At 48.0% G+C, this 24,788-nt stretch overlaps 1 protein-coding gene and 1 pseudogene across 1 annotated transcript; one reads left to right on the top strand and one right to left on the bottom strand.

Annotated features, from left to right (window-relative positions):
• Positions 1–366: 366 nt before the first annotated feature.
• LOC147576462 (uncharacterized) lies at positions 367–5,161 on the bottom strand (annotated as a pseudogene).
• On the top strand, positions 1,005–24,764 carry ZDHHC5 (zDHHC palmitoyltransferase 5). The gene is made up of 12 exons (XM_025928345.2): positions 1,005–1,140; positions 4,428–5,649; positions 13,379–13,500; positions 16,882–17,039; positions 18,063–18,235; positions 18,391–18,493; positions 19,094–19,185; positions 19,628–19,760; positions 20,370–20,493; positions 20,946–21,058; positions 21,743–22,602; positions 23,424–24,764. The coding sequence occupies exons 2-12, from the start codon at positions 5,546–5,548 to the stop codon at positions 23,587–23,589; spliced, it is 2,148 nt and encodes a 715-aa protein (XP_025784130.1). The 5' UTR covers positions 1,005–1,140; positions 4,428–5,545; the 3' UTR covers positions 23,590–24,764.
• The last annotated feature ends 24 nt before the right edge of the window (positions 24,765–24,788 follow it).

Genomic DNA, 24,788 nt, shown 5'->3' with positions numbered 1-24,788 from the left:
CCCTGTGCCGCAGTGAGAAACTAAGGAAATGAAGCCCAGAGCCCTCTGGCACTCAGGGGGGCTGCCACCGCCTCACAAGGCGCTCGCTCCCTGCGCCTCCTGCCACCGTCGGCACCACGGACGCTGCAAGACTGGCGCCCCTCTCCTTCCTCTTCCACCGGGGCCTCGGGCAGGAGCTTCGCCCCACACGACTCTTCTAGTCCAGGAGCCCCCACCGTGCGCGAGCCCCATCCAGACCATTCCATTATCCCGGGATTCTGCTGGCACTAGGGAGCTCGCTCGACCGAGGACTCCTCCGTTAAGATTGCTTTAAATAAAGTTTTCGCCATCCAAAAAAAAAAAAAAAAAAAATGGAGGTGGTTGGCTGGGTTGGAGCTATTTCGTCTCCAAGGGGTTAGCCAATGCACGAAGGGGCTGAAAGGCGAGGACCGCGGGACCGACTGGCGATTGGTTACACAGGAAGCCTGTCTGGGTCGTACCACACTTCCTTGGAGGGGTTCTAGAGAATGAGAGAGGCTAGGTCCTTGCTTTTGAGTATTTCCAGCACACACATATAATTATTTTTACTTCCAAGGATTTCTTCCTGGATACTGTGGGGCTAGCCTATGGGAAGCAGGAAAAAGACTTTCCCGGACATTTCCCCATTTCCGACTCCGCAGTACGCCAATCCTCCTCTCCCAGTCGTCTGCGGAACCCGTCGGCCCTGCGCGCGCGCGCTCGTTCTCTCGCGTGTGTACGGCGCCGTGCTCCTGCAGCCAATCAGGCCGCGAGGTCGCCGCGGTCGCCGGGTTCGCGCGCACGCCCTGGAGCGGAGTGGGGGTGGGGGCTATGGGTGAATGGGAGAGTGAGCGGGGGCGGGCGCGGCGGCGCGAGCCGCATGAATGAGAGAAACGTGCCCCGCGCGAGACGTCGCGCGCACCCGGGACGGGGAGCCAATGGGAACGCTGGGAGGGCTCGAGACCCGGCACTGAGGGCAACGGCCGCGCGCCGGCTCGAAGACGAGCGTCGCCGAGCGGGAGCGCGCGTAGCAGGGCGGGCGTGGAGCGTGCGGGGGCCGCGCGCGGCCTCTCAGAGGCCGGACGGCACTGCCGGGAGGCGGCGGCGACAACGACGGCGGCGGTGACGGGAACCGCGCCGGGGGTGAGTACCGGGGACACCGGCCCCTGCGGAACCGGAAGTGCCGGGCCAGGGAGGTGGGAGGGGAGAGTGACCTCTAGGGAAGGGGGACCGAGAAAGGGGGGAGGTGGTTTGAGGCCCCATTCCTGCTCCGGGCCGGGTCATCCAACTGCGGCGGGACCCGTGGGCCCCGGAAACGGACGACGAGTAGAGGCCGGGGATACGCGGCCGCCGGGGCTCTGGACGGGTTAGTGCCCGGCCGCCCGGTCCTGGCCCGGGACCCTGGTCCCTGCGCGCCTGGCGCCCGGCCGCCGCCCCTTCCGCCCCCGGTCCTGCGCCCCCGGGCTCTGCCGTCTCCCGCAGCCTCGGTGGGCCCTGCGGCCGCGGATTCCGTCTTCTCGGTCTCAGCCAGCTCTGCCCCGTATGGTGATTCTCCGTCTCCAGCTCCAGGGTGGCGACTGGGTGCTGTTCCCCTTTTGCCTCCCTGCATTTCAGGTCTCTTGCCCTCCTCTGCTGATACTTATTTTGGCTCAAGCCTCATCCTGTTACCTGTTCTCTCGCATCCGTCCGCTTTCTCCCCCTACCCCCACCAGCTGGGTGCTCCGTGCTTTTAGTACTTTGTACTTTTTGCTAGTGGAGCTCGAATGTGTTGGCCAATATTTTACCTATAGGTCTCTCTTTGTGGGACAAAGGGGTGGAAAGTGTTTTACCCACTTGGCCAAATGAAAACACTTTAACGAGAAGTAAGAAAGTGATTTAAAAGTTATGGAAGGAGGTGTAGGATCGGATATGTGTTACATTCTGGTCCTTTTATTTGCGTTGGATTTTTCACTTCCTGGTTAGTACCATTTTGTCTAGGTTGATCTTATATTAGCATCCCTGTCCTTTTGTCCCAGTATCCCTCTGTACTCCATCAAATCTCTTCAGAATGCTCATAATCACACATTTTTAAAAATCCGCCTGATGCTTACAGGAATTGTATTGCCATACACACATACCTCCTATGTAGTAACACCAGTATTAAACTTAATGCTTGACTCCAGCCAACATCTTGACATGTGGATTATTCCATGATACCTTGGTTGCTTTGTGTTCAGATTTATTATATTGCTCTGTTAACATTACTTTATTTCGACAAATAATACTTGTGTTATGGTAATACTGCCCATACCCATTCGCCCCCTTTAAGGAGGTACCCACTTGTGTTAAGCCTTTATAGCGAGCCGTCTATAGTTTGTTTTACATATACATATTTCCATTCGGTAGATTACTCTGTGTCTGCATGTGTCATACACATTCTTGTACACCTTTCTCATGCTGGTGTGGATCCAGACTGCTGGCTGTGATGAACCACACTCACCTTGCAGTCTCATCCCTACTGCCCGTAGCACATTCTTCTGTTAAGACTTGGTGTGTGTTTATTATGCCGAGTAAATTGTTCAGTTTTTGTCTTCTCCCTTCTCACATATGTGCCCTAAAGATTTCAGATGCTGATCTCTTTTGTTTCCCGTCACAGTACTCCCCAAATTGCATGGCCTTTTATGACCCTGTGACCCTGTATTGCTGTGGCAATATGAGCCCATGTGACTTTTTTCTTGTCAGAAAATACAATCTGAAATAACGTAAGGTGTCTAAATGCTATTACTTCGGGTAAAATTTAAGCAATGCAGCTTTCTGCCTTCTGTACATCTTTGGGCTTTTGAGGGGTAAGTTTAATAGTATTGCCCACAAACCAAGAATTTGCTTCTCAGTGTTTACAAAGTTACTCAGGCCTAAATTGAGACGGTTGGGCTTTCAGTCCTATAGAAACTCAGTGTTAAATAATCATAAAATCAAGAGCTAGAGGGGATTTATCTTTTTTAGGCCTTAAACAATTTCTTATAGTCTCTAAGTGTTCACTGTATTCTAATATTGCTGTTTGGCCCTGTAAAACTCTGTTTTTTTAAGGAAAGAGACAGTGAATCTTGAAGGAAGGTGCCTTTGCCTTCCATACCACAGGTAAGAGAGGAAGCGGTAAATTCCAGGGCACATTTGTATTTTGCTGTCTGAATCTTCTGACATTTGAATCTCTGCCTTTGGTATTAAGGGAAATAGCAGACTGCTTCGGTCAAATAAACTTTTATTTTTTACCTATTTATTTAGTTAGTTAGTTAGTTATTTTAAAGTAGGCTCCACACAGGGCTTGAACTCACTACCTTGAGATAAAGACCTGGGCTAAGATCACAAGTCAGATGCCTAACCAACTAAGCCATCCAGGCACTCCTGAACTTTTATTTTTAAATTCTAACTTAAGTAAAATTTTTGGTCTTCAGATTCCAAAATGTAATCACTGGGCAAGTAGTGTAGTGGATGAGAAAGTGGTAGAAAGGCTTTGGTTTGGCAAAGGGGCATGTGAACTCTGGTTCTTAACCTGACTGTTCACGCGATTAAGTGGAATGGCCTCAGGCATTCTCTAGCCTTCAATTTTATGGAGTGGAGTAAGGGACTGTGTCACCAGATAATGTGAGTTAAGTGCTTTGAGATCACTAGATGAAAAGCATCCTATAAAATCCAAAGTGCTGGTGTTATTTGGGTACTACCGTCAACAGAAATAATTGTTACTCTTAATCATATGGGGAATGTGGGGCGCAGTTGAACTTCTGATAGGCCAGTGTAGGAATAAGGTGTTGAATTGGCAAGAACAGGACCAGCCCCTATGGTTGACTCGGAGTCTCCTAGAGAGTGGCTCACCTCTCAGTTCAAGGACATTTCTCACCCAGGTCCTTTCATGGGTTATTCCAGCAGACCAAAAACTCAGCATCTGCCTCTTCAGGGTTATAACTAAAAAGCATAGAGAGATAAGAGACAGAGACCTACACAGAAAGGAAATGAGACATACTGTCCTAATTTTGAGGTTACTTTCTTCTTTTTTCATTGTTGCAATAAATACTCTCTTTTTCCAAAGAGAAGTCTCTTTTCTAGGACTGCCCTTCACCGCGGTGCCCTTGTATGTTTTTAGATTTTGATATTCTTGATATTTGTTACTGCCCGTTGGTGTCAGGTGAGACGCACCCCTTATAAGAGCTAGTTCTTTGATGACCTTAGGCCAGTGAAGCCATGTTCTTCTTTCCAATATGAACAGCACTGAGAAGAAGTAAAGATTGTGAATCCGTTGTTCTCTCAATTCAGAGTCCTTTCCCACCTGCACATAAGTGAAATGTATGCCATAAAAGGCACTTTTTAAACAGAGTAGCCTGTGGGGTTTAGTCATGATGTTTTCAAGAAATTCCCTGAAAGAATTTATCTGATAAAGGTATTTTTTTTCCCCCCAGGTGAATCACTGTAACCCAGTTGAATTCTGCATCTAGAAAGCCCAAGACTGAAGAAGAAAGATCAGAGACATTGACTAACCTGGAAACAGGGACTTCTTTGGAACTTTGGTTTCATCATCCACAGTACCCTTTTAAAACTATCGTTGAGTGGAATTGATTTCTTCATCTTATTTTGCTTGTTGGGAAGAACATGGCTTCAGGGATTTTACGTTTCTCCTTAGTTTTGCATGAACTTGATAGGAAACGGAGCCCTTAGGGGGCTTGGGAATGACAAGAAGAGATTGAAGACCGACAAGCTCGCTTGCATGCGCGCTCTCTCTCTCTCTCTCTCTCTGTTTTCCCTCCCCCTTTGAAGAAAAGGATTTGCGACTCAACCTTGTAACAGCTGCTGCCCAGCTTTAGCCATCAAGAGAAAATAAATAAAATTAAACCACCATTGCTGGACTACAGACCCTGAAGTCAAGGTGTGGGAGTGGTGGCATTGAGGAAACTGCCTAAAAGGGACAAGGACCGTAGTGAAAACCGCTTCTCCTCAGAACTGGAAGGGGCCTCAGGTTCCCTTTTGGATTAAAATAGAAACACAGGGCGCATCTCTCTGAGGGGCACCTCACATCTTGTGGAGTGTGGTAGTCCTGGAGATGCTATAGTGTCTCCTCAGAAGACTTTTGCCTTGCCCCAGGTGTTCTGCCCTCCTGACAGTCTCCCCTTCTTGCCCTTGGAAGACTTACCTCCATCCATGAGCTGTTCCTCGATCTGTCTGGTGGCCCATGTTCTCCACCTGCAACCATTTGCATGTGTACAGCCTGCTGTTTGTCCCCTCTTTGTAGACTGTACGAGTTGTGTTTCTTAATCTCTCCTTCTGCCTTGTTCTGGGGAGGTGGTTATTCATCATTTCGAATCACCTTTCCCCCTCCCATGTGCTTTCCTTCATTTGAGATCTTTTGACCTTTGGTTTTATTTGGGAGGGGGAAGGGTGATACTTTCACAATTTCTGTTTCCCCTGGTTTCCTTCTGTGCTCTCGTTGTCCGCTGCTTCCCTCATCCCATTTTCTTGTCTGTTCTGCCGCTGTGTGGGCCTGGGCTATGCGGCAGGGCAGACCTCCCATCAGAGCTCCAACATGCCCGCAGAGTCTGGAAAGAGATTCAAGCCCAGCAAGTATGTTCCAGTCTCCGCAGCCGCCATCTTCTTAGTGGGAGCTACGACCCTCTTCTTTGCCTTTACGTGAGTTCTCCCCCAGTGGTGGTATCTGGGGGGGCATTCCGTGGGAGGTGGGGGGGGGGGTGCGGTTTCTCTGGAGTTTTGCCAGTTACTTGCCAGGCCTGGGCGGCTTGGTGTGCAATAGAGGTGAAAACAAACCTCAGAGGCCTGGGGAGACGAGTGCGAAAAAGCCTGTCCTGTCAGCCTTGCTATGTATGAATTGTACTCTTCTGAATCCCCTACCTTTCATTGCTTCCCTTCCTTTGGAATCACAGATGTCTTTGTGTTTTCCTATCCAGCTCCATCACGAGATGATCGTGAACTAGGAAGGAAGTAGGAGGAAACCACCAGAGAGGCTTGAAGCAGCTCAAGCAATCAGTTCTGTGAGAGAAAGAACCAGACTAGATGAGAGGTTTTTCACAGAGTAATGGCTTTTCCCCGGGCTCTCTGGAGCTGAGCATACTGGAGAATTGCAGGATTGATTTAGAAGATATACCAATGAGACAGCTGGGCTTTTTGTGTTACTCAGATGGTTTTCTCTGTACTCTTAAGAGCCGACGCCTGGAGAAGCGAAGGCCACTGGGAAAGGGCAGGCTTTATTTAGGAAGAGCCCTGGCGGGCTGCCTTCACATCCCTCCCTGCTGAGGGGATGGCAGTAATTCTTGCATTCCCTGGTCCTATTAGGAAGAGCCGTTGGCATCGAAAGGTTTCCTGCTTAGGGTATTCAGACTTTGTTCATCTGCCGGTCACTGGAGGAGACTGATTGATCTTCCCTCATCCTGTATTTTAGCTGTTACCCACCTGGCCAGCCTCTTTGCTGTTACCTGTTTATAAATTAATGTCTACCCGGCTTCCGAGCCTTAAACTGTTGAGTCACTGAGTTAGTGTTCTAGCTGTAGCTCTTGGAACAATCAGAGCATGCTAGATTTTCTGGGGAGTTCACTTTGCCGAGATTGAGGCTCAGACCTAATTGTGAGGTGTTGTTGAGAGCAGTGTGAGGTTGCTGGCAAGAGGAAGGAGATGGTTCGACGGGATAGGGAATAAAAGCAGTTTCGACTCATTAAAGGAAAAATGAAGCAGGAATTGCTGGCGGTGGGGGGAGAGGGGAGCAGTTACTATTATGCGGAGAAACCTAGAACTGTTATTAAATTCGAGGAGGGGAGGAAGACCACCCCCCCCCCCTCCTGCCCCAAGTTGAGCTTCAGATGCCAAAAGGAATTCTAAAAGATTTGTGTTGCTTGGCTAGTAGAGTCAGTAAAGCAATGGTGTTTTTCTGTTGAGTCTTAAACGGGGAAAAAAAATGAATCTCTTATCTGAGGTATGAGCATCTTCCAACTTTCACCTGTTCCTCTGGAGGCTGGAGGATTCTTTGGCCCTCAGCTCTCCAGCCTGAGCATGCCTGTTGAGTCCCTCAAGGATCTAAAGCAGCCCTACTCTACTCTGACTTTACCTCTCATAGTTTGTCTCTCTTGCTTAAATTCAACATGTTCAGTATTCTGTCCTTTTTTTTTTTTTTTTTAAGTTTATTCCTTTTGAGAGAGAGAATGTGTGTGAGCCAGGGAGGGGCAGAAAGAGAGGGAGAAAAATTCCCAAGCAGGCTCCATGCTGTCAGCACAGAGCCCGAAGCGGGGCTTGATCTCCTGAGCAGCATCTCCTGACCAGGAGTCAGATGCTGAACCGACTGAGCCACCCAGGCACCCCCAGTGTTCTGTCCTTCGTGCATTGATTATCGAGAAGGAGGTGTGAGTCTTCAGTATGACTTGTTTTGGTTTCTGCTATTACGGCCAGCAAGTAGAATCAGCATTTTTTTTTTGAGATTTTAAAATTTTGACATAATCTCTACATCCAACATGGGGCTGGAACTCAGAACCTTAAGATCAAGAGTCTCCTGCTCTGCTGACTGAGCCAGCCGGGCTCCCCTTGAATCAGCATTTTAACCAAGGGATGTGTATATCCTTGTGGCAGTTGCGGTGCTGTGTCAGGAGGGATAGAGTATAAGACCAGGTTGACACTTTTAGGCCTGCTTAATTCGGGAGGGTCTGTTTTCCTTCAAAAGGCACAGCCTTGGGGCAGCTAAGAAATTGAAGGGACTCGCGGAGCAGTTTCTTTCCTCTAACCCACCTATTCCTGAGATAGGGCAGGCAGAAGCCCCATTCTTATTTTGTTAATCTGGAGCCATTAAAGTGCTTGGCTGGTTCTACCAGTTTTGCCACAAAGAGTTGTCCTGACGTAGGCATTTTCTCAACTGATAGTTGAAGCTATTTAACCTACTTTCTCATTCCTTGGTGCCTGGAAGTAGGGGCCCTCCTAATTCCATGGTGTCTCAGCCCCAGGATAAAGAATTTTGGACAGTATGGACTTTGGAATGACTGCCTCCAATCCAGAGTTCGAAGAAGATCCTTGTCCTAGCTGGAGTCTCCCTTGGCAGTTTCCTCAGGACCAGTTTCTGGGCTCGTTTCTTCCCCATGGAGACAAACACCCTATTTCTCTTTGTCACCTACCTCTTGGTTCCTGTGAAATTATCATCTTTTCCTTTCCATCTGACCGTAGCGGTTCCTCTGTAGGTGTAGGTCTGGGCTGAGCTGCTGCTGTTCTCAAAAATTGTTCCCCCGTGGATTCTATCTCTTTTAAGGTTCAATTCTTTGGAGAACCTCCCTGTTTGAAACTATTTACAACCTAAAAAAGAATTTCTGGTTTCAGATAGACCAGAGGAAGTCTCGTTTTTGTTTTTAAAATTTTTATTTTTAAGTAGTCTCTACACCTAACGTGGGGCTTGAGCTCACAACCGCGAGATCAGGAGTCAAGCGCTCCTCCAACTGAGCCAACCAGGCGTCCCAGGGAAAGGCTCTCTTTGAACCAGCTCCTATTTGGGACCCTAATTCTGTAACTGCTCTGTCCTCCTCCTGTTCTCTTCACTAGCCTGTAACTGTCTGTTCTTACATCAGTCTGAGTCCCAAGAGGGGATGACTTTGGGGCCTAGAGAACCTGAAGTGGGAGGGAGAGTCCCTCTCAGTCAGCCGACATAATTAGTGCAGGCATGTAGCCTTAGGAACTCATTAGGAACAATTTACCCTCCGTCTTTCTCTGTCAGGTAGGGAAAGCTGTGAGCAGAAATTATTGGCTGGGCTTGGTCATCAAAGGGTGACCTTGTGCCCTGGAAAAGCTTGAGTAGAACAGTTGAGGCCTTCCCTTCAGAACCCTAACCCTTCCTTCCCATTCGCTCAGTGTGCCCTGTACCAAAACTGAGCGGGAGAGTTATTTTCTGTTTTCATTCTTTTCCTCTTTCGCTGTCTGGGAAGGAGAGTGTCTGATGAAGGAACCCTCTTCCTCCCAGTTAGGTCCTAGATGCTGTGTTTAAGGTAATGGGTCTGGATCCTCATCTATCTTAGTTTAAGTCCCCTTTCGTGATTGGCAAGGGTGGGGGGCAGTGCCAGGTAAGAGAAATCAGCACTGTTTTGGGGGTCAGGAGACTAATTTTGGTAAAGTCTGTTCACTGTTGTGGAGCTATTCTTTGTGTAATGAAGAAGTTGACCTTGAGGAGTTTATTTAAGCACCATGACCCTTTATCCAGTGAGATCTTCCGTGGAAGCCCAGTGCATAAGACACGAGAGGGGGGCTGCTCTGCTTCAAGTGAGGCTGGTGTGGAGAGGCCCAGCCGCTTGGTGTCTCCTCTTTGCCTCTTTCGGGGATCCCTGAGTCTTTCTTAGGACTCCTGGCAATAAGGTTTGAAATAAACCACTGAATTGCCTCTCCTAAAATCTCCTTGAGCTGTGAGTTAAGTCAGCTAGTGTCTCTTTGTGTGTCTACTTCTCAAGTTGGAGGGAGGGCGTAGGGGTAAGATCTCTGCTGCAGGGGGTCCTCTGCGGGAAGGAAAAAAAGTCAGGGTTGTCCGGAAATCCATGATGGTCTTTCCGGTGTGTCCCATCCATGAGAGTGCTTTCTGCTGTTCAGCTCCTGCCTCTAGCCCCTCCCAACTCTTTTACCCACGGCGTTGGGTAACCTCAGTGCCTCTCCCTCTGGTCCTTTTTTTCTTGACTGCAGAGGTGCTAGCACCTGATTTGAGTGGGAGTAGCCTCGTGATTTAGGGCATTAATTGAGCAGTGGATGTTCCTTTTACTTCCCACGTTGTTTTCACATCCAGGAATAAGTGCCCAAGTCCTACATCTTGCTCTCGGCTGCTTGAAAGTGTGTGTAAAGACACCGCAAATCAAGTGTTTTAAGAGAAACTTACCTACCTAGAAGGGGAGAAGTTGTTTTCTCCTGGAATCTTGAGGATCCCCAGAGGCGGGAAGTGGAATATTCGTTCCAGCCTTGCCTCATCAACAAGGAGCAGTAGCCATAGACTATGTGCCAGGCATCGGTGGAATGCATAGACCTATGCTTCAGGAGCTTAGCGCCTCTGTTTTAAGTGTTCTTGAATTTCTAGTACCTCACAGAGGGGAAGTGGAATTAAGGATGAAGGTGGGGCTGGAATGATAATTGATGATGAGGGTGTTTGTTAATCATGTGGGGTTTTTTTTTGGTGTGGGGGGATGCCTTCTATCCAGTGAATGCTCAATATTAAGACAGCTGGTTTAGAAAGAATTCCAGGATCTTTTCAGATATGTCTCCTTCATTCTCATATCTATTATGTAGCTGAAGTAACACGATTGGAGTTCGAAGATTACCTAAGGCTACATAGCAAAGCATTGATTGAGATGGGATTAGGAGCCAAAGCTCCTTGACTCCTACTTTTTTCTTACCAGCAGCTTAACCATTTTTTATAACAGGGAAGTGTTAGAGAGGGCTTGGAAACAGATTTTCAGAAGTGTGGGGTTTTTTGTTTTTAATTTTATTTACTTTTTAAAGTAATCTCCATGCTCAGTGCGGGACTCGAACTCTCGACCCTGAGATCAAGAGTCGCATGCTTTTCCATCTGAGCCAGCCAGGTGCCCCGGGGAGTGTAGGTAATGAAACCCACTCTCCCTGAAAACAGGAGTACTGAATGGGTGGGCAGAAGAACCTGTTCTTCCTGGGTTGGTATAGGTCTGGGAGTCTCATCAGTGAGTCAGCCAGCCTTCTGGGCTACGGCCACTCCCTAGGCTTTGGAGCCCTGTGATTATTGCCATAGGCTGAGGACCAGCCCCAACAGCTCCTCCTCAGCTCATTCCTCCCTTCCTTCCATCGAAGGCAACAGATTCAGACAGGCCATTTGGAGTGGTCACCTAGGAATCTGGCAAAGTACTATAGCAACTGCAAACCTCTCCACGAGCCAAGCAGAGTATGGGATGTGGCAGGAACGGACTCTGTTCCTTCACGCCTCTCCTTGGTGGGGTGTTCCCTCAGCTAGAGTGTGAAGGTTGGAAGCAGTGGGTTGGATTTCGATCTAGGGGCAGGTGTTGCCTGTGAAGTTGACTTACTTGCATCATTTCTAGATGCTGCTCTTGTGGGGGTGGGCTTTATTTTCGCAACAGATACCAGAACTGGATTCTGGGGTTACACACTTCAGCCGGGAAGAGTTGATACGAAGTTGCAGGAGTGGGGCGCCTGGCGTGCTCAGTCGGTACAGCAGGCGACTCTCGATCTTGGGGGTGTGCATTTGAGCCCCACGTTGGGTGTAGAGGTTACTCTTAAAGTCTTTGGAGGGGAAAAAGAAGGTCGCAGGGGTGACGTCAACTATCCAGGGGTGGTGGTTGGCAGCACACCCAAGAAAAACTGGGTGATTTTCTTCACTTGGAAATGGAGAAACTGAAGAAGGAATGGGGTCAGAAAGACGGCCATCTGGGCCTTGGAGGGGCTGACATCTCCTCCTCCTTCATCTTAGTTTCCCTCAGGGATTGAGGAACCTGTAGTTTGTCGGAAGCTCAAGAGGCCACAGTGGCTACAGTTGTCCATTCTAGGAATGAGACTTTTAAATCATGGGCATCTCTGTGTTCTAAGGATTCCATTTCTTTTTCCCCTTCTAATTATCTTCCCAGGCTGTAGGAGTCCAGTGAGTCACCCCTTCTCCTCTTCCCCTGGCGGAAATCGAAGCGACAGCTAAGTGCTAGGGAGGGGCTCTGACCTGGATGACTGGTTTTCAGTTTCTCTCCCTCCCTCCTAAGGAGCCTAGGAGGTCAGGCTTTGGGTGGGGCTGTGTAAGGCCTCTTCTTGCTTGTATTCACCCCAAACCCTGCCAGAGTACGGGGACATCTTTTCTGAGCCAGAGAACTGCTACAGGACGAGGCTTCCGTGGGAGACGTGGCTGGAGTAAGACGAGAGCTGTGACGGAGGGTCTGTTTTCCCTTGAAATCAGGGCCTGCGCCTTGCTTCGTTATTTTGTTTCCCAGTTATGTGCTGACCCGCCAAGAGAAGCAAAGAGTTAATTAATATTTACTATGTAAAAAGCCTAGCACGCAATAAACATTGACTTACATTTTTTGGTTTTAATGAATGGCTAAATGGAATTTGAATAAATAGTTGGAGGTGGTCAAGACTTGTGAGATGCTTTGTGACCATCAGTTTTGGCTCTTATTAGTTTATATCTGATTGGAGAGCTCAATTCCTGAAAATTGTCCTGATTTGTTCAGGGCTGTGCATTTTGATTTGATGGAGATAGAGCTCCTCTGTCAGCAGAATCCAGGGCTGCTGTGGATTAATTCTCCCGACTCATTTGCTGTCTTGTTCTCCTGGCCCCTTCTTCCTTTCTTTCAGTGAACTCTCCCTTTTCCTTCTGGCTGGTCTAGATAAAGGGGACAAGGACAGATGCTGTCCTCATTCTGGAGATTAAGTTCTCAGCCACAAAGCAGATTAGGGTACTTAGCCACTGTCTTGTAAGGGGAAGTTCTTCCTGAGCTGAGATAGGAGAGAGGGCACTTGATAGTACTGACAAAACAACCAGCGCATCAGATGTTCTGAAACTTCCAGCTCCCAGAGAAAGGAAGAGGTCTTATGGCGTTCCTACTCAGACTCCTGTCCTCACAGAAACGGCGCGTAACCCTGGACTAGGGCACCCTTTTCTTCTTGTCTTCTGTCAAAGAAAAGTTAACCTAAAGCATATCTTTTGGTTTGGACCCTTGGAATATTGGATATGTTTGGCTAGTTTCTTTTTCCTATAGAATTCAGGGCTGATTTGGTCTGATACCTGCTCTCCCCCACCCCCCGGCCCTGCCACTCTTCTACTTCATTTATAGGCCTCAAGAGGTCTAGTTCTGTGTCTTGGTAGCTAGTCTTTTCTGTGTGTGGTCCCCCTGCCTCCCTTGAGAACTAGCTTTTAGTTGAATAAAACTCTCAGGAATATCTGATGCAGGGAAGAAACTTTAGGCAGTTGAGAGTGGTTCAAAGCCAGCTGGGAAGAGGGAAGGGGAGCCAGAGAGGCAGGTGGTATCCCATGCTTTGTGCCAATGTGCAGGTCAGTGGGGCATGGCTGAGATCCAGCAGCCTGAGGCTGCTCGAGAAGGGAATGTGGCTGGTGTCAGTTACATACTTGGTCCCAGCTCTTGTGCCTGGCTAAAAGGAGGTGAGGACAGGTTCTGAAACATGGAAAGATTCACCGGGGAGGAATTAATCTGAAGAACACAGGCCTCAGTACAAGGGATTACAGTAGGAGAGATTCTGAGTCTTGTACCTTGATCTACAATGAGTGTTTCTGTGGGAAACTAGACGTACTTGTTGAGAAGGATAAAGATAATTTGAGACCGTAGAGGTGGCACACGCAAGATTTCTAGCTGTGGGGCTGCATGATTGGTGTCCAGAGTGGTGGAGCATCCCCTCATTTTCTTTATTATCCGTACAGCTGTCCAGGACTCAGCCTCTACGTGTCACCTGCAGTGCCCATCTACAATGCCATTGTTTTTCTCTTTGTGCTGGCCAACTTCAGCATGGCCACCTTCATGGACCCAGGGATTTTCCCTCGAGGTAAGATCTCTCTCTCCTCTTGGAACCTCCTCACTACCTTTGAAAATTAGTGATTTTTGACATACACGTTTGGTCCCGGGCCTTAGGACTCCTAGGGGTTTGGGATACTTCTGTAGTCTAAGGCGAAAAGCGGGTTGGGGTCTTCTGGAATAGATGTCCTAACTTCTAGTCATGTGATTCACTTTGGGTCAACTCTTTGATTTTCAGTTACTCATTCATCAGAAATTCATTTCAAGCACGTGGGCTGGGCATTATCCGTAGGCACAATGATAATCTACAGTGGATCAGACGGTTATCACAGTATGGGGTAAACTGGTGGGGGCATAGGCAGGGTTCTGGGAGAGCACAGAAAAGGGAGCATTTAGAGCTGCCCAAATAAATTGGGGAAATGCTGCGAGGAGGAGGCAGGAAAGACTTCAAGCGGAGGATGGCAGGGAAGTGTGTTCTCGGCTGAGGAAGCAGCAGGAGCCACGAATGCCATGCTTAGTGGGGTAGCAGACAGAGTGCACAGTGGGGCCAGACGGTGTAGGAGGTAAACCAAGAGCCAAATGGTGAAAGACTTTGGTGTGCTAAATTAATGGATGCTGTTTCTTCCTTTGGACAGCAAGAGGTCTTTAACTGGAGGAATCATGGGATCAGATTTTGTTTTACAAAAATAAATCTTATAAAAATGTACAGATACCTTTTGGAAGGCAATTGCAATAATGTAAACTAGATGAGAACTTGAATTTGAGGCTGGATTTATAGACTTTTTTTCAGCAGACTCAACAGAGTTCTTCATGACCGTTTGCTTATTGGGGGAGAGTAGGAGAGTGAAGGAATTGTCTAGGGTCGTCCCAAGGTTCCTAACTTGGGAGATAGTTGGATGCTGATTTTTATAAAACAAGATATGAGTTACAGGAATGTTGAACAGGTTTGGAAGGAAGACAGCCCATTAGACATGTTGAACTTGAGATAGTTATGGGTCATTCAGGTACAGTCAGCCAGCTGGCAGTTTGGTCAGAGACCTGGGTCTCATAGGCTTCAGCCATGTGGTGTTTGAAGCAACGGGAGTAAGGTTGTCTAGAGAAAGTACAAGGTAAGGAAAGAACCAAGGTCAGATCTGACCAGCATTGACATTTTAATGAGCAGAGGAGGAGGAGGAGCCACTGAAGAGGGACTGAGTAAGAAGGTTAGTGGGAGAAGAAACTGCACAGAGTGGGAACTAATAAGAAAGGTTCACGAAGTTCATGATGGTTCACAGTATCAGAAATTCGATTCAGTATGAAAAACTCAGAACTGCCCGTTGGAATTTGTGATCTTGACGAGAATAGTTGTCATAGTGTGTTTAGGTATGTATGTGTGTGGGAAAAATACAGGTAAATAATAAACCAAACTGCCATGGTTTGGAAGGCAGTGAATGGGCAGTGAGGAAGCAGAGTCCATGAATGTTAGGATTACTCTTTCAAGAAGTTAGAGAAGGCAGAAGATGGATGTCTTACGAAAGAGGGAGAGGCTTTTGGCCTTTTTCTTTCTTGTGTGCTAGAGAAGATGGAAGCACTCTGGTCACGTGAGGAGGTGGAACCAGAGAGGCGAGGGAGATGGTGGAAGAGAGGCCTTCCAGAGTGAGGGTGTGCTTTCCTCCGCACGTTGGAAGGGTTGTGCTTACAGAAGAAGCAGGCTGTTCTGGGAGAGGAGGTGAGAGTCAGGAACCGTCATTAGAGTTAGAAGTCGATAAGGGTTGTTGCTGATAACCAGTTTTTCTGTCAAACGTGAAGTTAGCTTTTAAGAGTGAGAGATGAGGTTTTCCTGAGATCATTGCACTCACAAAGCCTGTGTCGCTGTGCTTTGTGACTCCTGTCTCAAAGATTAGTTGAACCGAAGGAACTTGGAGTCCCTAAAGCCAAAGAGGACTGTTTTAATGAGCCTTTAATGTTCATATATTAAATATTTATTGATCTAATATGGAAGGCATTATCGTGGTCATTTGGGATGACTTTTTTTTTTTTTAAAGGTTCTTGCTTTCAAATAGCTCAGTGTGGAAGGACAAATAGGGATGACGTTTATATGAATAAATGTACTGTGTGCTAAGGTCTAAGAGTAACTAAAGAACTGTGTGGTGTTTTAAGAAGAGAAAGCACTTGTTTCTGATAGATGATGGGTATGGAAAGATCAGAAATTTCAAAATAAGTAGCATTTTAATTTTTTTCCTTTAAAAGGAAGCTTGTTTTATTTTTTATCTGTTTTTTTAATGTTTGTTTATTTTTTAGAGAGAGGGGGGCAGCAAGCAGGGGAGGGGCAGAGAGAGGGAGACACTGGCTCCGAAGCAGGCTCCAACCTCTGAGCTGTCAGCACAGAGCCTGATGCAGGGCTCGAACTCACGAACTGTGAGATCATGACCTGAGCCAAAGTCGGATACTTAACCGACTGAGCCACCCGGGCACCCCAAGAGGAAACTTTTTCTAAAAGACCTTAATAAGTAGTGAGTATTTATTATGCAGAAAGCATAAAAAAGAAATATATGACCTGTAATTACACAGCCCAAAGATAACTACTATTTATATTTCCCTTCAGTGTTTTGAGGATTTATGTATATAACATTTATATGTACCACTTATCTGTAGCAAACGTGTATGTGTTTTTGTGTCTGTTTTCAAAACGATCTTTTTGTTTGTACAGTTCTTTACCTTGCATTTTTTTACCTATCTGTATTGTAAACACTTCCCCAGATCAGTAAAAGTTGGAAACTTAATTTTTAATCCCTGCTCCTTCGTTTATTTAATGTTTCCTTCCCACATGTATTTTTTCTAGATTAATAATAAAAAATAAAAATTGTACACAGCAGATGAGAAGGCAAATAATGTACTTTCAGTTTTGAAGTAGGATCATGAGTTTCTGATAGTTGAAAATTGAAAGGGCATTCAGGTAAGGAGAGTGTCTTGAGCCAGCAAACAATACTGAAATATACAGGAGATTAATAGAATAGGGGAAGCTCTTTTGGGGAAGGGGTTTGTGCGTGGAAAGCTTGCTGTTAGTTCCTCTCTTGGATTGCTGTAGTTTTCACGTATAGATGTTGAACTATTATGCCGACTCTTTGTGTATGTGCTTTGATATGTAAATTATTTCCTCAAAAATGTAATTCGTAGTATGTAAACCAAGTGTCAGCATACCCATGTCAGAGCTACCTCTGAGTCATATTCTCCCGAACCTCATTTCCCACCGTGTTCCCGTTGCGTTGGGTACAGAGCTGATCTCACGGTTTTAGTTACTAGTTCCTGTTCTCTCTTACCCATTAGACCGAATTCCTTGAAGGCAGAGGCCATACTTACATATCACTGCATCCCTCGTGCCGAGTCCAGTCCTGGCACCGTTGTTTTTTAATTGATTATTCCTCTCTTGCAGCTGAGGAGGATGAAGACAAGGAAGATGACTTCCGAGCTCCCCTTTACAAAACGGTGGAGATTAAGGGCATCCAAGTGCGCATGAAATGGTGCGCCACTTGCCGTTTCTACCGTCCTCCCCGCTGTTCCCACTGCAGTGTCTGTGACAATTGTGTGGAGGTAAGCACCCTGAGTGGGGTCGGCCTGGTGCCTACTCTGAGTTCTCTTCTTCCCGCCCTTGGAAGAAGAATTGAATCCTCTGGATTCTGGGCCATGGATGAAATACAGCCCTGGCTAACGGTCTGGGCCGTATGGAAGCTCTGTCAAAAAGTGTTACCAGTGATGTACACGCGAGGGGCGCCTGGGTGGCTCAGTCGGTTAAGGGTCCGACTGTAGCTCAGGTCATGATCTTGTGGTTGGTGAGTTCCAGCCCTGTGTCAGGCTCTGTGCCGACAGCTCAGAGCCCAGAGCCTGCTTCGGGTTCTGTGTCTCCCTCACACTCTGCCCCTCCCCAACTTGTGTTCTGTTTTTCTCTCTCTTTCTCTCAAAAGATGAATTAACATTAAAAACAAAACAAAACAAAACAAAAAAAACGCTGTCCGCCCGAGAGGTAGAAAGCATAACTATTTGTCTGTTATAGGAGGGACCCCAAATGGGAATGGGCTTTCCCGACACCAGGATTCATAGCCCTAGCCTTCTGTCCCTTGACTCATCTTTTTGGTTATTGGTCCTGGCTTTGTGTTACTTCTTGCATCTACTACATCATGCAGTCCGTTGAATTCAGACTTTACAGCTATATTTCTCTTCCTGCTTGAACTGCTGCAGCCCTCGTCTTTTATTTTTAAACCCTTTTTTTCCAATCAGTTTTTACTTAGCTGGAAGCAGTGGTCTGCCAGATTTTCCTTCCAGGCCTCTCTTCTCGTGAATCTTGATGTTTTTGCAAAGCCTCTGATATTCATCCCTTTTGGAGTTCTTTGGTCACATTGGATAAACTTTGATCAGCTTCTGGGAGGTCTTCCTTACAGCTTGATAGAGCAAGATAAACTGCATGAGCCTGTTGTTAATTTTGCAGCTGAACGGTGAACTTGATCACGTATTACTGAAAGTAAAACTTCAGTTCTGACATTTGTTCCTGCTGTTGACAGAAGCGATTTAGGGCTATGGTCCAAGGACGCTTCTCAGTCTTTCTCTTTTTGCCCCTAGGAATTTGATCATCACTGCCCCTGGGTGAACAACTGTATTGGTCGCCGGAACTACCGTTATTTCTTCCTCTTCCTCCTTTCCCTGACAGCACACATTATGGGTGTGTTTGGCTTTGGCCTCCTTTACGTCCTCTACCACATGGAGGAACTCTCAGGGGTCCGCACGGCTGTCACGTATCCTTCAAGGCCTATGGGTTTCAGGCTGGGGACGGGGGAGGAGGAGGAAAGCTGAGTGCTGTGGTGGCGCGGGTCAAAGGTCACATGGCTGTTGCAGGGGCCGGGGATGGTGGGATCGAGCCGCTCTGTTCTCCTTGATTCTTTGGCTTTAGAATGGCAGTGATGTGTGTGGCTGGCTTATTCTTCATCCCTGTAGCTGGCCTCACGGGATTTCATGTGGTGCTGGTGGCCAGGGGACGCACAACCAATGAGCAGGTACGGGTAGAAGGGCTGGGAAACCTCTGTAGAGCTGGACGCGGGAGTCTTAGCCCTCCAGTAGGAGCGGAGTGGAGTGCTTCCGTAGATGGCTGCTTGATGGGTACTTTCTGTGATGCAGTGTCCACGCTCCTTATGCAGGCATGAGCACAGAGCCATTCTCAGTTAACAACCATTTGCAGAATGCTCACTCATATACTGGACAGTTTGAATTCTGAGCTGATGGAAACAGTAATAGACCTAGGCCAGTGCTCAGAAAGCTTCTAGAGCTGCTTAAAGGAAAACACTTATTTCCGTGCACGTAATAGCAGTGACCTTACTTGCTTACGTGTATATTATCTGCGTATCCCCATTTCACATGAGAACACTGGGCCTACGGTCAAGTAGCTACCACGAAGTAGATGTAGGATTTGAACTGAAGACCCTGATTCTGGAGTCCCCATTCTTAGCCATGACAAGTAGAAGCTTCTTGACGGCAGGACTGTGTTTTACTCATTTTTTATCTCCCAAATGGTGGGTGCACAATAATTGATTTGTTTTGGCCTTTGGGGATCAAGGCCCCATCGTCTGACTGATAGGGCCCTTTTTTGCTCCTTCTAGGTTACGGGTAAATTCCGAGGAGGTGTGAATCCCTTCACCAATGGCTGCTGTAACAACGTCAGCCGTGTGCTCTGCAGTTCCCCAGCACCCAGGTACACCCACCCCTCTGGTCTAGTGTTCATTCTTGGTCAAAGCTTTTGTCTTTGGGCTTGTTCTAGTCTGGGGGGGGGGGGGGTTGGGTGGGAGACTGCCAGTTAGGGAGGGTTCTCTTAGAATGGGAAGTGCCTACAAGGGAGAGAAATGGCATCCTTTAGTGGACCTTCTGAATTCAGTTGACATTCCTCAGATATTATGGTTACTCTCCTTTGAGAGTTCACGGTGAGATTTATTGCAGAGAGGCTTGATCTAGGTATCTGCCCAGAGGCCTAGTCGTGGTGCAGTTCTTCATGGCATCTAAGAAATCAGTTCAGTGCTAAGCTTTTTGCTGCCTTGGTGAGACCGTGCTTGTGTTTGTAAAAATGCTTAATACAAGGTAGGCAACCAATAGATATTTGAGAATGAGTGAATGAAAGCCGTCTCGCTCTTGACACTCAGGTACTTGGGAAGACCAAAGAAAGAGAAGACGATTGTTATCAGACCTCCTTTCCTTCGACCAGAAGTGTCAGATGGGCAGATAACTGTGAAGATCATGGACAATGGTATCCAGGGAGAGCTGAGGAGAAGCAAGGTGAGGAATTTAGGGAAGTAAAGTAGGTAACTTGGGGACTTGCATGGCAAAGAGATGGAAACTTGATTTTGGTTGACATTACTCTTAACGGTATTTATCACTCTCTGACTTGTGCTAAAAATTACTTAAGTACAGGGGTGCCAGGCTGGCTCAGCTGGTAGAGCATGCAACTCTTGACCTTGGGGTGATGAGTTCGAGCCCCACACTGAGAGTACAGAGTTTACTTAAAATAAATAAATGAAAGAAAATCTTTTAAAGAACTGGTTAAGTACATATCTTCTTTTTTCCATTAGATTGTGGGTTCACTGACGGTAGAATTTGAGTCCATTCATTTCCATGTCTTCATAGGACTTAATGTAGCAGCTTCCAGATGGTGGGAGCTCAACAAATAGTTGGTGGAAATGAACAAATAAGTGACAGAATTAAACCTTGTTGAAGACTTTTCTTTATCCGTTGTCATCCCCCAAATGGCTCTTGTCCCTTGTCTTCTAGTCCCAGTTTAGAAATACATAATTGGCGCCCCGGCGCCCCTCTTGTACCGGTTTAATTAATCCTTGGAGCTGCCCTTACACCCAGTTCTCCAAATCTGATTTTCCCTCGTTTATCCAGTCTAAGGGAAGCTTGGAGATAACGGAGAGCCAGTCTGCAGATGCCGAACCCCCACCTCCTCCTAAGCCGGACCTGAGCCGTTACACGGGGCTACGAACACACCTCAGCCTGGCTACTAATGAGGGTAAGAGCAGTGGCAGACGTGAGAAGGTTACTGTATGCTGTGGAGAAGACGGGCAGCCAAGGGCGGGGAGCCAAGGTTGGGTGGCTGAGAACACCCAACAGGTGGGCCTCGGGCCGCTTCTTTGGACAGCCAGGACAGGAGAAAGGGGATGCCACTTAGCTGTTTGCAGTGAACTGAACTTTTGTCGTTGGGTGGGGGCGGGGGAGGCGGGGGTACTGTCGGTCTTCAGATAGACCAAAGAACCTCCTAGACCTCTTTGGTGCATTCTGTCTCTCTGGGTTCTGGGCCGGTATGAGTCTTTAGTCTCGGCTGCAGCAAAGTCACGTTCCTGGGACTTTTCTGTTGCCGCGTGTATCTGTTCGTACCTTGTTCTCCCTCCGTCCTTCAAGGAGCACTGGCCACGTTAAGAGAACGGCTTGTAAAGCGGTGTCCCCGGGCCTTTTTTCCCGCAGATAGCAGCCTCTTGGGCAAGGACAGCCCTCCCACACCCACCATGTACAAGTACCGGCCGGGCTACAGTAGCAGCAGTACGTCAGCCGCCATGCCTCATTCCTCCAGCGCCAAGGTACTCAGTACTCTGTGAAAAGTAAGGCTCTGATGTAGGTCAGCTGTTCTGGGAAAAAGAATATCGGAGAAGGGAAGGACGAAACCGAAGACATTTTACCAATTGGTGGCATTAATGGGCTTGAGTCTCCTTGACAGCGTGTCCTTCAAAGAGGGGGCAACGTAGCAGACTAGATAAAAGCACTGATGATAGCACCGCATCTGAGTTCAGCACCCATCGTGGGCAAGTTACCTGACCTCTCTGAGCCTCGTTTTCTGTATCTTATTTCATATATTTGTTGTTTTATTTTAGATAACTTATAAATGAAATAAAATTATTTATTTTAGAGAGTGCACGTGAGCCAGGGAGAGGGAATTTTAGGCACGCTCCACCCTCAGCGCCGAGCCCGACCCCGGGCTCGATCCCATGACCCTGGGCTCACAACCTGAGCCAAAATTGAGTCGGAGGTTTAACCACCTGAGCCACCCAGGTGTCCCTCATTTTTTTGCATCTTAAAATGAGATACTTGTTCCAACTCATAGGTGTGCTTTAGGCGTTGAACAAGATGATGCGTGTAAAAGTTCTGAGCATACTGGCGGCACATGACAAATACTGTTTCTGACTGACTCTTGGGCCTAGGCTCTTGGGCCTAGGATCTGTCACAAGAGGAGGAGCACTAAGAGCACGCTTTATTTTCTCCCTCAGTTGAGCCGTGGGGACAGCTTGAAGGAGCCAACCTCGATTGCGGAGAGCAGCCGCCATCCCAGCTACCGCTCGGAGCCCAGCTTGGAGCCAGAGAGCTTCCGTTCTCCCACCTTCGGCAAAAGCTTTCACTTCGATCCACTGTCCAGTGGCTCACGCTCCTCCAGCCTCAAGTCGGCCCAGGGCACTGGCTTTGAGCTGGGCCAGTTGCAGTCCATTCGTTCAGAGGGCACAACCTCCACCTCCTATAAGAGCCTGGCCAACCAGACACGCAATGGAAGCCTGTCCTATGACAGCCTGCTCACTCCTTCTGACAGCCCTGATTTCGAGTCCGTGCAGGCAGGGCCTGAGCCAGACCCACCTTTAGGCTACACCTCTCCCTTCCTGTCAGCCCGGCTGGCCCAGCAGCGGGAAGCCGAGAGGCACCCACGTCTGGTGCCAACTGGTCCAACGCACCGAGAGCCCTCGCCAGTCCGGTACGACAATCTGTCGCGCCATATTGTGGCCTCCCTCCAGGAACGAGAGAAGCTGCTACGCCAGTCACCCCCACTCCCGGGCCGTGAGGAAGAACCAGGCTTGGGGGACTCAGGCATTCAGTCAACGCCGGGCTCAGGCCATGCCCCTCGTACTAGTTCCTCCTCAGATGATTCAAAGAGATCACCCTTGGTTAAGACTCCACTGGGACGCCCAGCTGCCCCCCGTTTTGGCAAGCCAGATGGGCTAAGGGGCCGGGGACTAGGGTCCCCTGAACCAGGCCCAACTGCCCCGTACCTGGGCCGATCTATGTCTTACAGCAGCCAAAAAGCCCCACCTGGTGTCTCCGAGGCAGAGGAAGTAGCCTTGCAGCCATTACTGACCCCCAAGTAAGTATGAGTCCTTCCTGACCCTCAGTGGATTTTAAAGTTCGCCTCGGGGCCTACATAAGGTGTCATGACTTCACTTGTGTGCAGGTGGACTCAGAGGCGCCTGCTTGTAGATCGCTCATTTTGCTCACTCTCTCCAGCTGCCTGCATGGGCTATTCCTGTTAAAAGCCTAAAGAGCAATACTTTTATCTTCATCCTGTCTTCCCCAAATGTATTTATTTGCCTGAGAGCAAGTATTTCAGGTAGCTGCTGTTGGAGAGAAGGAATAAATAGGGGAGATAGGGCATCAGGTTTGTGTTAAGCAGGGCAATAAAATAGGTGGGAACGTTTGGGTAAGAAAGTATGCATGTAGAAAAGCACATCAGTTCTCATAACTTTTTTTTTAAGCTTATTCATTTTGAGAGAGAGAGAGAGAGAGAGAGAGCTCGAGTGGGGAAGAAGAGGGAGAGAAAATCCTAAGCACGGACCTAGAGCCTGTGAACCGTGAGATCATGACCTGAGCCAAAATTAAGAGTCAGGGGGTGCCTAGGTGGCTCAGTGGGTTAAGCATCCAACTCTTGGTTACAGCTCAGGTCATGATCTCACGGTTCTTGGGTTCGAGCCCCACATCGGGCTCTGTGCTGACAGTGTGGAGCCTGCTTGGGAGTCTCTCTCTCCCTCTCTCCCTGCCCCCATCAAAATAAATAAATAAATAAACTTAAAAAAAATCAAGAGTCGGGCCCTTAACCCAGGCTCCCCTGTTCTAGTAATTTTTTAAAAGTCTCCCTTTTCTGTGTTTCGTGTCCCAGTTCTGATGACACCTATCTTTTTTCCTTCCTAGAGATGAAGTACAGCTCAAGACCGCCTACAGCAAATCCAATGGGCAGCCCAAGAGTATAGGCTCTGCCTCCCCTGGCCCAGGCCAGCCTCCGCTCAGCAGCCCCACAAGGGGTGGAGTCAAGAAGGTGTCAGGGGTGGGTGGTACCACCTATGAGATTTCCGTGTGAGCCTTCAGCACCTCCCTTCCGCCCCACGCCTCTGCGCCTACACCAAAGGGCCCCAGGTGGCCACCTTCCTTTCCTCAAGGGGCTCCCCTCCCCTGCATGGACATTTTTTTAAACCACCGATTCCAAGAGGATGAGGAGCGTTTTATAAAATGCAGTGGGGTTGGGGAGTTGGAGAGTTGGGGCCCTGAGACTGGGGTAGCAATCCCCTTCACCTTTTAAGACCTTCCCTTCCTTAACCCCTGGACCAGACTCAGTGGACATTTGTGCAATTGCTCGCCCTGGAGGGAACCAGATCATTTTTAAACCAGAAATAATTTTTTTTATTATTGTTACGGATTCTATTTTTTTCCTCTCTGCGTTACCAGGTGTGTGTGTACATATATATATATATACATATATATATATTATAAATATCAAAGAAATTCTATATCTATCCTGGGATGGGAAAATGAGGGAGGGATATGTAGGAGGGGTATCGTACTCTTCCCATTCCTCAGACCAGCAGGAAAGAAGTGGGGACATCCATCGAAGTCTTCCTTTTCCAGTGGTTCCCTCTCTTGTCCCAGTTACCCACTAAGGAAACAGCACCCCCTGTTGTTGGTGCATAGTGATCAGGAAAGCCACCTGGGGGAGAGGCGAGTCTGGGGTCTTGGTCAGAGGAGGGAAGGACTTGGAGAGGAGAGTTAGTTTTCTAGGCTCACTGGCACTTAGTTTCCCCAGGAAAGGGGTCACAGCCCCATGACTTTGGTGGTGGTGGGGAGATCAGGAAACAAGCTTGGCTGAACTCCAGAAACAATATTGGATAATCCCCCCCGCTTCTTGGGGGAGAGGGATTAGGGTGGGCTCCTTTAGTCCCCTCAGAGCCTTCCCCCAACTCACACAGTTAACATTATTTTTAAATCCAAGGCCGGGAGAGATGAATCCAAAAAGCAATATTTTTCATCACATGCCAAAAATGGGATAGAGAGAAGGAGCGGCAGGCCTAGGCCCCTCCGATTGTCCCTTGGGGGTTACCCCTCCGCCCACCTCAGTATGGTGCTGGGTAGTGGGGGTACCTGGGTTCTAACCTCTAAATAGGGGAGACCCCAGCCTCTAGACAGAGGCCCTTTTATTTTTTATTCTGATTAGCCATTTTAAACCAACAAGGAATAAAAAGAAATCCTGATCTAACCAGCTCCCCCTGACTTGTGTTATTTTGT

This window comes from Puma concolor, chromosome D1 (assembly GCF_028749965.1).
Source record: "Puma concolor isolate L17-30 chromosome D1, mPumCon1.1.hap2, whole genome shotgun sequence".
In the NCBI taxonomy this organism is placed as follows: Eukaryota; Metazoa; Chordata; class Mammalia; order Carnivora; family Felidae; genus Puma; species Puma concolor.
The sequence above is the reverse complement of the archived record's forward strand: the minus strand, read 5'-3'. Positions and strand labels throughout refer to the sequence as shown.